The 13,086-nt window shown below is 33.4% G+C and overlaps 1 protein-coding gene across 1 annotated transcript; it reads right to left on the bottom strand.

Moving 5' to 3' along the window:
• Positions 1–282: 282 nt before the first annotated feature.
• Positions 283–2,652, bottom strand: LOC145098117 (uncharacterized). The gene is made up of 5 exons (XM_079035789.1): positions 1,883–2,652; positions 1,628–1,745; positions 1,476–1,527; positions 1,208–1,344; positions 283–873 (listed from the first exon to the last, which is right to left on the bottom strand). The coding sequence occupies exons 1-5, from the start codon at positions 2,650–2,652 to the stop codon at positions 283–285; spliced, it is 1,668 nt and encodes a 555-aa protein (XP_078891915.1).
• Positions 2,653–13,086: the final 10,434 nt, after the last annotated feature.

Below are 13,086 nucleotides of genomic sequence, written 5' to 3'. Positions count from 1 at the left end.
CATCACCGATATAGGCTAAACGGCCTGGTTTCGGTCCACTTGATTCCACTAAATCGGTTATGGTTCAGTCGGATGCTCACCCAGCAGTGGCGGAGCCAGAGTCAAAATAAAGGGGTATCCCGATTTTTTTTTTTGTGTAATATATAATAAGAAAAAAAACGAAATTTCATTAAATATAAAGTTCAACTTCCATAACAACGTTACATTTTAAAGATCACCTCTTCGATCTTTCATTTTACGAAAGCGACTAATTACATTTTCAGTCTTAACATTCTCTAGTGCTTACTTTTCTACACTACAAATCAAAACACCGTTCATAAAATCATCACCTATTCTATTACGCAAATTGGTCTTCAAGAACTTCATTGCAGAAAAACACCGTTCAACGGTTGCAGTTGCGACGGGCAAAACCAAAGCTAGTTTTAATAATCTATAAACCAAAGGAAAATAGAGGTGCTTCCCGGTTTCCACCAACAAACGAGAGAGGTCTGCAATTTCCTTCAAGTTGAAAAATCTATCATCATGGAGCAAAGAGTGATAATAGATATCAAGGTGCCCATTAAGTTGTGCCCTTTCTAAATCGTCAAAATCGTTTTTGTATATCTCACTTAACTTTAACAACTTTGCTTTATCAAAACTAGAAAACGAGTCACAAGGACTCAAAGCCGCCATGTTCTCCATCAACTCCGTGCTAACTTCACTAAATCTATCCCCAAATTCTTGAATGTGCATATCTAAAATTGTGTTAAAAATCACAACTTCAAAATGATGTTGATTAGTCTTATTGGTCCTACGCTTGCGTGGGGTAACATAATATTCCGTCATGTCCATAATTCCAATACTATGCTTTTCACAAAAAGCACATACCTTCTTCTAAATTTGTGGAAACCCATCTTTTCTAAAAACTAGCAATGCTTTCTTTGTCCCTTTTACTAACGAAGCCGCTTCCAAAATATTTTGATCTTTTTTTTGAAAGATGCTTTGACAAGGTATCTGTGAGGCATAGAATTTCCAACATCAAGTGCAAAAGAAACACGAAATCAAGTGTCTTGCAATATGACAAAATACCATTTGCTTGATTACGGTTAGATAAAGTAGACCCTTTCTCTCTGACATATTTAAGTACCACAACAACTTCTGCAAACAACTTCACCAAACTTACAATTGTTCTAAAATGTGAACCCTATCTAGTATCTCCAGCTCGTACAAGAGAAATCTCTTGATTCAACCCTCTTCCTGGTTCAATTTCACTACTACCAATTTCAGTTGCCACTCTTTCTTTTTGCATCTCTCGTATCATATCTTTTCTCTTACAAGACCCACAAACGACAGTAACCACCAAAGCTAATTATTCAAAGAATTCATCAACATCATCATGTTTCTTTGCAACCGCCACTACCACTAATTGAAGTTGGTGTGCAAACCATGTATATAATGTGTAGAATTGTTTTCATTTAAAATCAAAAATTTAAAACCGTTGAATGCCTTACTCATATTACTTGCTCCATCATAACCTTGTCCCCTCACCTATATATTTAAAATAATTAATAAAAAAACTATAAGAAATAAAAAATAAAACTAATATCGTATTAAAATTTAAAGGAATAAATATATTATGATTTCTCACCTGAGCCATACTTAAGTTACTGTTGGAAAATACGGTATCAATGGCGGCTTTAAGAGTCAAAGAAGATGTATCCAACACGTGAACAACTCCAATAAAATTTTCCTTTACAGTCCCAAGTCTATCAATATATCTCAAAACTATTGTCATTTGTTTTTTTTGGAAACATCACTAGACTCATCAACTAAAATAGCAAACATATCTTTACCAAATTTCATCACAAATAGACTTGATTATCTCTTTTGAAAAGTAATCAACAATACTTTTTGAATAGTGGGAGAAGTCAGCTTTTCATTTTTTGCAGCATTTTCTAATTTAACTTTAAAATTTTTCTCATTATCTTCTCTGATCAAAGATAAGACTTCAATGAAAAGTCCTTTATTATTAGATTTTTCCGTCTCATCATGTCCACGAAATGGTAATGCATTTTTCAATAAAAATCTACAACTACGAATTGTAGCACGTAACCGAATTTCATAATTACTTGTCTCAAGTTTTGTTTGCTTATGCAAGACTTCACCGATAGATTGGTTTTTTCTCAATAGCAAATCACACTTTTCTTGGGCCTTATGGTGATAACTTTGAATATTACCCATATGTTTCCGGAATGAGCATTTTTTACTCCAATTGTCAAAGCCTTCGATTATAAATAAATCTCTTCCACCTTGTTCCCCTACCATATCTCCAAACAAGTAGCAACAAAAACAATGCGCCTTCTTATCTTTTATGCTATATTCTAACCATGGAAAATCAGTAAACCATTGCACAACAAAACGTCTTGGCTTATTACTAAATAATGTATATTCAAAATTATGCCCCTTTGGTTGACAAGACCCTTTAATCAAATATGCCTTCCTTATTTCATCCATTTGATTAGGATTATAAGATGTAATCTTTGGCCTATCCCCCGGGTCCGAAAGAAGATCATTCAAATCAAAAGATTGTGTCACTTTTGGTTTTGGCATAGGTTGATTAGTTTGTGGAACTTGAGTAGGTTCATTAGATTGTGTTTCTTGAGGTTTTGGCATTGGTTGATTAGTCTGTGGAACTTGATTACTTTCATTAGCCCTATTTTTTTTGGAAGTTCCTTCACCATTGTTGTCTCCAACATCTAAATGTCATTTGAAAAAACTTTTAATAACCTACAATCAAAATATATGAACTATAAACTTGATTTCAAGTTTCAACAATAGTCAACAAACAACAACCTACAATTAAATTATCAATTATGAAGATATATCAACTATAATCTTGATTCCAAGTTTCAACAACACATGAACAAATAGCAATCTACAATAAAAATATATCAACTATAACTTGATTTCAAGTTTCAACAACAAATAATCATTAAGTATTAACCCTAAGTCCCTAATTTAACAAAGTTAATTGTTAATTTCTAATTTTTTAAACATAATAACAAAAAATTAAAATTTGAATTAACCTAAATACATAATAAGGATGAGTATTTTGGTTATACTAACTTGTTTCATTGTGATGGAAGAGCCGAGGTGCAGAGGACATGCCCGAAATTTTGCAATTGAGAATGGTTGATGACTTGATGTTCCAATGTCGACGATCGCAACATTCGATTTGTAGCTTGGGAGTCGAAAATTGAGAAGTCGACTAATGATTGATGAATCACGAAGTCAGAGTAACGATCCAATAACCCAAGTCCCGACCACGTCCTTTTTTTTTTCTTCTTTTTTTCGGCTTAATACTTTTTTGTTTCATTAAATTAATTGGTGTGGGCTAAAAATCTTCGGACCATTTGGGCTAATTTGTATTTTGGTCCATTTAGAAATAACTTAAATTTTTTTAAGGTAGCCCAATATATTTTCTGATATAAAACCGCAACATATAACGAATTTTTCCGAAAAAAATTAACACTACTTCCATAATGCATCCGCCATTGGTGTCACCCAGTCACCCGCACATTGTATTTGTATTATTCTAAACTATAATACGTATTCGAGTCATTTGGAATGCGACCATGCGATTGATTCTTTTGTTTTTTTTCCAATATAATTATGTTGTGCGTATGCTATATACCATTGATTTTTGTTAGAATGTCATTTGACGATATCTCAAATGAATTGAATTATATTGCTCATACACAATGTGTTTTATTAATATTTTTATTTCATATTATTTATTGCTTTGGATTTTTTCTAATCAAATAATCTTGATCGATAAAATTGGAGATAATTAAGCTTAATCTGGAAAACGTCTAATTAGTTAACGTTATGATAATAATCATTAGAATCTCGGATAACCGCTCTAAAATATTATATGAATATCAATATATCATCAAAGATATATACCATAGATTCTTTTAATACTATTCTTCACATTTGTTCATATATATATATATATATATATATATATATATATATATATATATATATATATATATATATATATATATATATATATATATATATATATATATGGGAAAAGTGAATATACCCTTAAGGGTATATAAGCTTAGGTAACCAAACCCATTATAATACGTCGTTTTGTTTGATATATTCATTATCATGTTTTTAACTTTTAATCTCTAACTTGGTTTACTTTCAAGATTTTCAAATTTTCACTATTAGCTTCCTCTTAGATCACATCTTTTTTCCGAACACCTACTAGGCTATATATATTATAGTTGAAAATGAAAATTATGTAAGAGGAAGATAAATGTGAAATTTATAAAAATATTGGAAGTAAATCAAGTTAAAAGTTGAATTACAATAATATTGGACAATTACAATGTATATATATATATATATATATATATATATATATATATGATACAAAACGACGTAGTATGGTACGTTTGGGGACGTAGTATGGTACGTTTGGGTACCTAAGCTTATATAATCTTAAGGGTATATTCACTTTTCCATATATATATATATATATATATATATATATATATATATATATATATATATATATATATATATATATATATATATATATATATATATATGGGTAAAGTGAATATACTTAACAACCTTATATAAGCTTAGGTACCTAACCACATCATACTACGTAATTTTGTATCATATTTGCATTGTAATCACCCAAAGTTCTTAAAATTCAACCTCATAACTTGATTGCTTCCAAAATCTTTGGACTTTCATCATTATCTTCCTTCAAATGACGTCTTTCTATCGGAGACCCCCTGGTGGGCTTCATATACTACCGTTACAAATCAAATGATATAGGAGGAATATAATGGTGAATGTCTGAAAATCTTGGAAGTAAATCAAGTTATGGGTTGAAGTTTAAGAATCTTAAACGATTGCAATGGAAATATAATGCAAAACAATGTAGTATAATGTGGTTAGGTACCTAAGCTTATATAAGGTTGTTAGGTATATTCACTTTACCATATATATATATATATATATATATATATATATATATATATATATATATATATATATATATATATAATAATTATCGTTCATTTGTCTTAAATAAACGTCTTAAATTAGAGATGGGGAGGTCCATTTATGAAATCGATCAAACAAGAATTTTTTTTCTCTAAGTGGATTTAAATGTTTATTTTTAAAACACTTCACTGAATTTTTATTTTACCATATTGTCCCTATTTATATACTCTATATATCATATTTAAAACATTACATGATTCTAAAAATCTAAAATGTTAGAAAATAAAAATGCCCATAAATTAATCCAATCCAATTTAACAATCTATTTATCTATAAAATATCACCCGTCTTGATCGAAACAAATTAAATTTCATTAACATTTTAATTTCGCCATCAAAAAGGTGATGATGCAAGTATGATGTATGTGTTAATAGTACGTGGGCCGTGTCCATTTATAATGTGTACGTTATAGTATCGTGGGTCGAAAAAAAGCATTGCAACCCATTGGGCCTTTATCAGTGTAGCAAAATGGGTCATATCTTTAACGGACAGTGAACATTTTAGAATTGTACAAATATGACTATTATAATGGACTGTAGCAAGTGAATTTCCCTTTTTTTATTAAGGTGGACGATTTTTAGTTAAATTTTCTTAAAACAATATTTATGACCGATTATGAGCATTTAAATTAGTCATTACATGTTGAGTGTCGTTTGTGGTAGCATAATTATCAAATAGTTCTCTCTCTCTCTCTCTCTCTCTCTCTCTCTCTCTATATATATATATATATATATATATATATATGAGATAAGAACAACATTATCGATGTATATAAAAACTTCTTTTATTTTTTATATTTTAAATTTCTATAATACATGGAGCAAACTTCATTGAAGATAATATTTTATTTCATGTTATTGATTTCCATCTTTACTACTTTTATTCTCTAGTAAATTTCAATTTTATATTTAATATCTTAAACAATAAAACTCTATAAAATAGCAATTTGCTTTTCCCCTCTCAAATTTGAAGTGTTTTTTTAATTTTTTTTTAAATTTTATTTATTTATTTATCTATTAAACCAAAGTAGTGTATTAAAAAGATATTTACCAAAATGGTATGGTTTAAAAAATATTTACCATTTAGGTTAAATTTAGAAAGTAAAATAAAAGAGAAGGCAAATTAAATTATCATGGTAATTACCTTTTTGTTTTGTTCACATCTAGGTAACTTCGTTTTTCGTAATAGACTTGTTGGAAGTGTTTACATATAACCATTATGACCGACTATAACTTGTTACAACCAGTCATAATGGTTATATATGAATACTTTCAACAAGTTTCTTACCTAGATATATACAAAAAAAATCGAAGTTACCTAGATGTGAGCAAAACAAAAAAGTAATTATCCGGATAAGTCAAATTCCCTTTTTTTTTTGTAATGATTGAATTGAATTAAATTAACCTTAACATTCTTTCTCTAATTTTTATTAACAATATAATATGCTAGAACTACATTATTAGACTATTTTTTTGAACGACTAAGAAAAAATGTTATAAAATAAGAAAAAGACCAACTTTTAGCTGATGTGAGCATGATACATAAAAAATATAAACAAAGACTCAACAAGCTAAAAAGAAACACCACAACAAAGATTCATGTGACTATTTTTGAACAACCACCCAATGCAATGAACTACGAGACTATGCATAACGAAAGCCAAGACACTCCATCTGTCTGAGAATGCACTAGCTCAAATCACATATAGACCAAAAGCAAAATACAAACCCCGAAGAAACAGAACACCACCACAAAACCACCAACCATTACCTTTCATAGAAAATACACCAAGAGTAACTCCCTAAATGCATTAAGACTTCCAATATGCAGAAACCAAGCATAAGAGCAGAACCAAAGGCAAAGAGCAAATTCAATCAGAAAGGAGTTAGCATTAAATCTCAAATTTCATCCAAACAAGAACAAGTCTGCAAAGAAAAACCAGGCAACCCATAGAAAAAAGACACATGGCAAATAACCCTAAAAACATTAACCCACAAACGAAACCCTTATGGAAAAAGAATACTTAATCTCAATGTAACAACCTAAAACAGGATAAATTTTTTCATTTTTAAAACAAGTACTACAAGTATAAAAATTATTCCAAAATCATCACAATGTATAAATATCACATCATCATAGTACAATATCAAAATGCGGAAATAACGGGAGAGAATGTTGTGTCATCACGTCGAGCTCTTCCCCTTAGCACTGGAAGTACCTAAAACCATAAACACAATCTGTAATCAAAATCTTGGTAAGTTTTCCCCAAAGTACTACATTCCAACATACAAATTAATGCCATGGGCCAAATCATAGTCTTACATATAGTTCTTGTCGAGGGCCAAATCCCGGTCTTCCATACAATTATCATGGGCCAAATCTTGGTCTTTCATACAACTGTTAGGGGTCAGGTCTTGGTCTTTCATGCAACTGCCAGGGGCCAAATCCTAGTTTTTCATTCAGGTGTCAGGTGTCAAACCTTGGTCTTTCATACACATATCACACAAGTAATCTGTATCCTTTAATACAAATAATGGGTCGGCCTTGGTGCCTTCGACCCATTAATACAATGAGAAAGCTCACCTCAGTTTGCTCGAAACACAATACGCTCGACTGCTGACCATAAAAGTCCCACATGATCACGAACAAATAGCCCTAATCAACATTAGGTCATAACCCCAAATCATGGGCCTAAACCCTAAATCCAAACTCCTAAGATAAGGGCCCAATTGCCTTTCCCATAATGGGCCTAACCATTCTTGGCCCAAACGAAATAACGGGATCAAAGGCCCACAAAGGCCCAACTACACCACTTAGGGCCCATTAGCAAAAGTCAAAAGGCCCACCTACTCTAAACAGGTCAAGGCACAAAACCAACTAAGGCCTAATGACCCAAAAGCCCAACAAAAGTCCAAAAGCCCATTGGGAGCATAGCACATAAAGCAATTTACGCATCTTCCCTAAATGAGCTAGTGCTCGTGTCTATTCAGGTGTACTACCTAAAATATATTAGACACACTCCTCACGATCATCGCTTAGCATTCTAAGCTTAAGTCTAGAAATAAATCCTTATTCCTAGTTCACTTAAACTAATGCTCTGATACCAACTGTGACATCCCCATTTTCACGGCCAGAAAAGACCGATTTTGTTTATGCTTTAAAAAAATCAGAGTACCACTTTTTAATAAAAGTGTGCGGAATTTGTTCCCAGTGAAACATGATAAATACGTTATCAGGGCATTTCCAAAGAAAAGTATTTTTATTCATTTTAAAACATTTGGGATGTCATCGTCAATACAGAAACATAAGCATAAACAGAACTTACATTCATTATCACTAGTGATTTATATCTCCTTAATTTCTCAGTGTAATGTGACTTCATATCAACACCTGTGATATAAATAAACTGAGTGGGTCAGGTTGGGAAACCTGGTGAGTACATAGGGTTTTCAACCCATAATAATATAATTATTATGTTTAATCATCAAACTGTTAACCCAATTACCCATCCCCATTATCTTCTTTACTCTTAAGGATCTACCCTAAGAATCAGCTATTTCTCATTCATTCATTCTTAAGGATTATCCTAAGGAATAGGTACGAAGTCCATCGTTGTCAATGACATAGCTGTCAAGCACAGCTGCTAGTTCTATCACTTAGGCGCAACTGTCAGAATTGTGACATTCTATGTGAGGCGCAGCTGCCAGCATTGTCTTTCGAGCACAGCTGCTAGGGTTATCTCGTTTATTGACAGTATCGTTTTCGAGAGTCCACTCGCAATACATGTCAATGGTTTTTAGAGTACACCGGTGAACACACCGTTCACAACATCTACAGGTTGCGAGCATGCTAGTGTTCCACTGGACTGTTTAGAATAGTCTGTGGTTGTCATCCATACTCTCCTAGATGACAGGGCCAACATTTAGGACAAGGCTTCTCACATCATCCACCTCTCACCCTTACCTCATGGTCTATATCACCTCTCAACTCATCATCCAACTCATATTTCATCTACCCATGTTTTACCCAACATATTATGTAGATATAAATACATATACAGTTTAAATCATATAAAACTTGTATAAAATCGTTCATCCAACATAGATAGAAAGTTTACAGATAATATGCACACATAACACGTATTTTATATAAAATACTTCATATCTATGTGTAAGATAAAAGGGACCATGCACTCACTTGAAAAGGTGGTGATTCCGAACTCAGACAGCGCTTCGCTTCTTAAAAATAATTTCCTTCGACGAAACCTAGTATTATTACCACTAGAGTTTAGTCTATTATTTGCCGAGACTAATTAATAGTCTAGCTATTATTACTATTATATAAGCGTTAAACAATACTTATATAACCCATAATAATAGCCTAAGTACTTATTATAAGTTCCTAATAACGTTACTATAATTAAATAAAAGCTATATTAAAAATAGCGTAGGCGTAGCTCACTTACAGCGGGTTTTATAGAAAATCGGGCTTTGCTTGGAGCAGCGTTCCCGAGCCGAAAAGCTCTCCTTCTCGGAGCAATCGATCACTCCGGGGCTTCCTCCTCGTTCTAGGGAGGTTCACTAGGCTTTTCGGGGGGTTTCGGGGCTAGAGAGAGGTTCTAGAGAGAGAGTAAAGAGAAGAAAGAATTGGAAAAATGTGAAGAAAATGAGGGTGTGAGAGGTTCTATTTATAGGGTGAAAAATGTCTAAACTTCATGCCACATGTCACAATCTAGTGGCAAGACTTGGGGAGAAAGCAATGGCCAAGATTGTGCCACATCACCCATTTTCACACAACACACTTTCGACTTCTAAAATCCGTAACTTTCACATACGACCTCTGTTTTTGACGTTCTTTATATCCATGCATAGGTAAAAATAAGATCTACAACTTTCATTTTGACTCCGTCGGCTAATTTTCGATCGATCTTAAATTTAACAGTACGAGGAGATTATACTGTTAAATGTCCGCGTAAAATTCATAACTTCTACATACGGACTCTGTTTTCGTCTGTCTTCTTACTGTTGAATTCCTATTAATGAGATCTTCAATTCTTATTTAGGTCACGTAGGCCAAAAACCGCTCGATCTAAAATTCGAGTTTCGGGCTGTGCACTGCTAAGCCAAATCTTAGAAAATTCATAACTTCCTCATACGAAGTCAGATTTTGGCGCTCTTTTTTTGTATGTTCTTAAATATACTAAAACTTTTTTTTATATTTCTAAGGCTAAAAAGTCCTCCATCGTAAATTCACTATTTACGTCTCCCGGTGTCGTGCCGGTTTTGCCGTAAAACTTCGACGGACCATAACTTCTTCGTTATAACTCGGATTTCGGCGTTCTTTATATGTACGGAACCCTTGAGACATATTCTACAACTTGGTTAAGATTAATCCTTCTAAATAATATTTCATAAAAAACTCATTTTTGATGTTTATTGTCTCTAAATTGACTAGCCCGGATCTGCGGGCGTTACAATTAATTGGATCTCCACATTCTTGGCTGACCAGATAGCCTTCTTCAAGGTCTTTGATAACTTTACCGTTGGACCAAAGTCTGCTGGTAGCCCGTTAGCGAGCTTATCGACCTTGGAAAGTTTTGTGGGTATCAGATTAGGTACCAACTTCATATATTTAGTGAAGGTTGTAACATACTCGCTGATGCTTAGCTTGCCCTTCTTCGGATTATGGAACTTATTGTTGATAACCAGAAGGTCTTGCTTGGAGCAATATTCTCTTTTCAAATACATCAGCAAGTTTTCCCATGACATTATCCTTGCTTCTACTATTAGCATAAAATCATCCAAATTGATTCCACTAGATCAAAACTCTACCTTATATTTGTCGGGCAGAAAAGATTGTCTTCTGCCTCTCGCTGCAGTCACAACTATCAAACATCATATCCATCTCAGAGGATGAACCTTTGTCTAGATATCTAATCTCGAAAGTTCTTCAGTGGAAGATAATTCGATGTTCATAATGGGGTTGTATTTCTCCCCCTGAACAACTTGAGTTTGAGAATGATGCTCCCCCTGAACTTCTGAACTGGATATGCCATCATTGTCAGAGTTTGGAAAGTCAAAGAAGTTGGCATCATCTTCATTGTTGTTCGGAATGGGATCGATTTTAGTGAATTGATCTGCTGCATGTTGAAATCCATCTACATTTGATTTAAGGGTTGGATTGCTATTGTCTGCCTCAACCTGAGAAGGTTGAAACGCGTCAGAATCAAATGGAGGAAACGTTAGGGTCGGACCAGAAACATTTTGAGAAACCAGAGTGGCAGATAAGGACGGTCTTGATCGAGATTCCGAATCAAGAGCAATTTCTATTGGTCCGAATAAGCTTTCTAAATCAACTTCATAGATAATTTGAGGATTCAGAGACCTAGGAGGTGGAGCATCAGACTCCATGATATGTGTTGTTACATGTGTAGGAACTAAGTTCCAAACAAAATTATCATCAAATGTAATATCAAAGCTTTCTTTAGTTATATGAGTTCTATGATTCGGAACTCTATAAGTTTTAGATTTCGCTGAGTATCACAAAAAGATGGCTTCATCGGTTTTTGGTTGAAACTAGGTTAGTTAATCACGATTGTTTTTGATAAAGCATCTACGTCCAAAAATGTGTAAGAACGTGATGCTCTGCTTTCGACCATTCATTGCTTCATATAGTGTCATGTTAAGACGACGGTTTATGATGCTTCGATTTTGAGTGAAGCACATTGTGGAGACGACTTCAGCCTAAAGATAGAGACGAAGATTTGCAAAGTTCAACATCGACCGAGCGACTTCAACTAAAGTTCGATTTCTTCTTTCAAGAACATCGTTTTGCTGAGGAGTGTAGGGAGCAGAAAAATTGTGTTCAATGCCTTTGTCAGTAAGAAACAATTCAATTATGGAATTTGTGAACTCGGATCCATTGTCACTTCAAATTCTTCGAACATGAAGTTTAATCAGAACTTCTATTCATTTGATGAAATTTATGAGCTCGGAGGCGGTTTTTGACTTTATCCTTAAGAAGAAAACTCATGTGAAACTTGTGTAGTCATCAACAATCATAAGAATGTACTTTTTGTGATGTAAGCTTTCTATGGTAGATGGTCCACAAAGATCGATATGAAGAAGTTCAAGTGGTTCCAAAATGGAATTTTTAATCAGAATTGGATGTCCTTTCTTTGATTGCTTCCCTCATTCACACACAACGCGGAGATGATCATTTTAAAATTTGAGGAGTGGAAGACCTTAGACCATTTCACCAGAAACCAGATCATTCATGTATCAAAATTTAAGATGAGCAAGCCTCCGATGGCATAGCCAACTTATGTCAGGTACGACTTTTGATAGAAGGCACAGTTAAGGCTTTTTGATGATCATGTTGATGTCTAAAGGAAACATGTTATTGATACGGTCTGTTTGATGAGACATTATATTCGGTCTTCTGTCATAACGCATATATTCTTCTTGCAGAATTAAACTCTCCGATTTGCATCAATGAGTTGAGCCACACTGATCAGATTATGCTTGAGATCGGACACACAGGCTACATTGTAGACAGATAAATTGTCGTTGTTCAGGATGCCATAACCTCGAATTTGAGAATTCGAATTGTTCCCATAAGTAACATAACCAACATTAGGAGTAAGTTTGAGATCAGGCAAAAAATATTTCTGCCCAATCATGTGAATGGAACATGCACTATCAATATGTCATATCGTATATTGTTCCAAAGCACAAAAAGCCTGCAAAATCAATGAGTTTTAGATTTTTTATGCTCCAAGTTAGATTTAAGGGCTTTAGCAAGGGCTTTGGACTTGATTTGTGATTTCTGAACAGCTGGTAGCTCGGAATGCTTTTTCGAGATTATTTTGGAAAGATGCAGAATGTCAGAGTCATTTCATTTATCCAAAAATCATACCCAACGATTGGTTGTTTGGGAACTGCTTTCCTCGGAGGAACAATTTTCTGAGATGTTGTTGGAAAAACTATGTTTAGAGGTGTTTCAACTGAT

This window comes from Lactuca serriola, chromosome 4, assembly GCF_051521515.1.
Source record: "Lactuca serriola cultivar US96UC23 chromosome 4, Lser_US96UC23_V15, whole genome shotgun sequence".
In the NCBI taxonomy this organism is placed as follows: domain Eukaryota; kingdom Viridiplantae; phylum Streptophyta; class Magnoliopsida; order Asterales; family Asteraceae; genus Lactuca; species Lactuca serriola.
This window is presented reverse-complemented; position numbering and strand designations above follow the sequence as displayed.

Bases quoted from the DNA above. Each gene is read 5' to 3' on its own strand.
- LOC145098117 (XM_079035789.1), bottom strand. From the start codon at position 2,652: ATGCCAAAACCTCAAGAAACACAATCTAATGAACCTACTCAAGTTCCA. The intron at 1,528-1,627 runs GTGAGAAATCAT...TTAAATATATAG, and splicing joins GTAACTTAAGTATGGCTCAG to GTGAGGGGACAAGGTTATGA. The intron at 1,345-1,475 runs GTTTTAAATTTT...TTGAATAATTAG, and splicing joins TATGAGTAAGGCATTCAACG to CTTTGGTGGTTACTGTCGTT.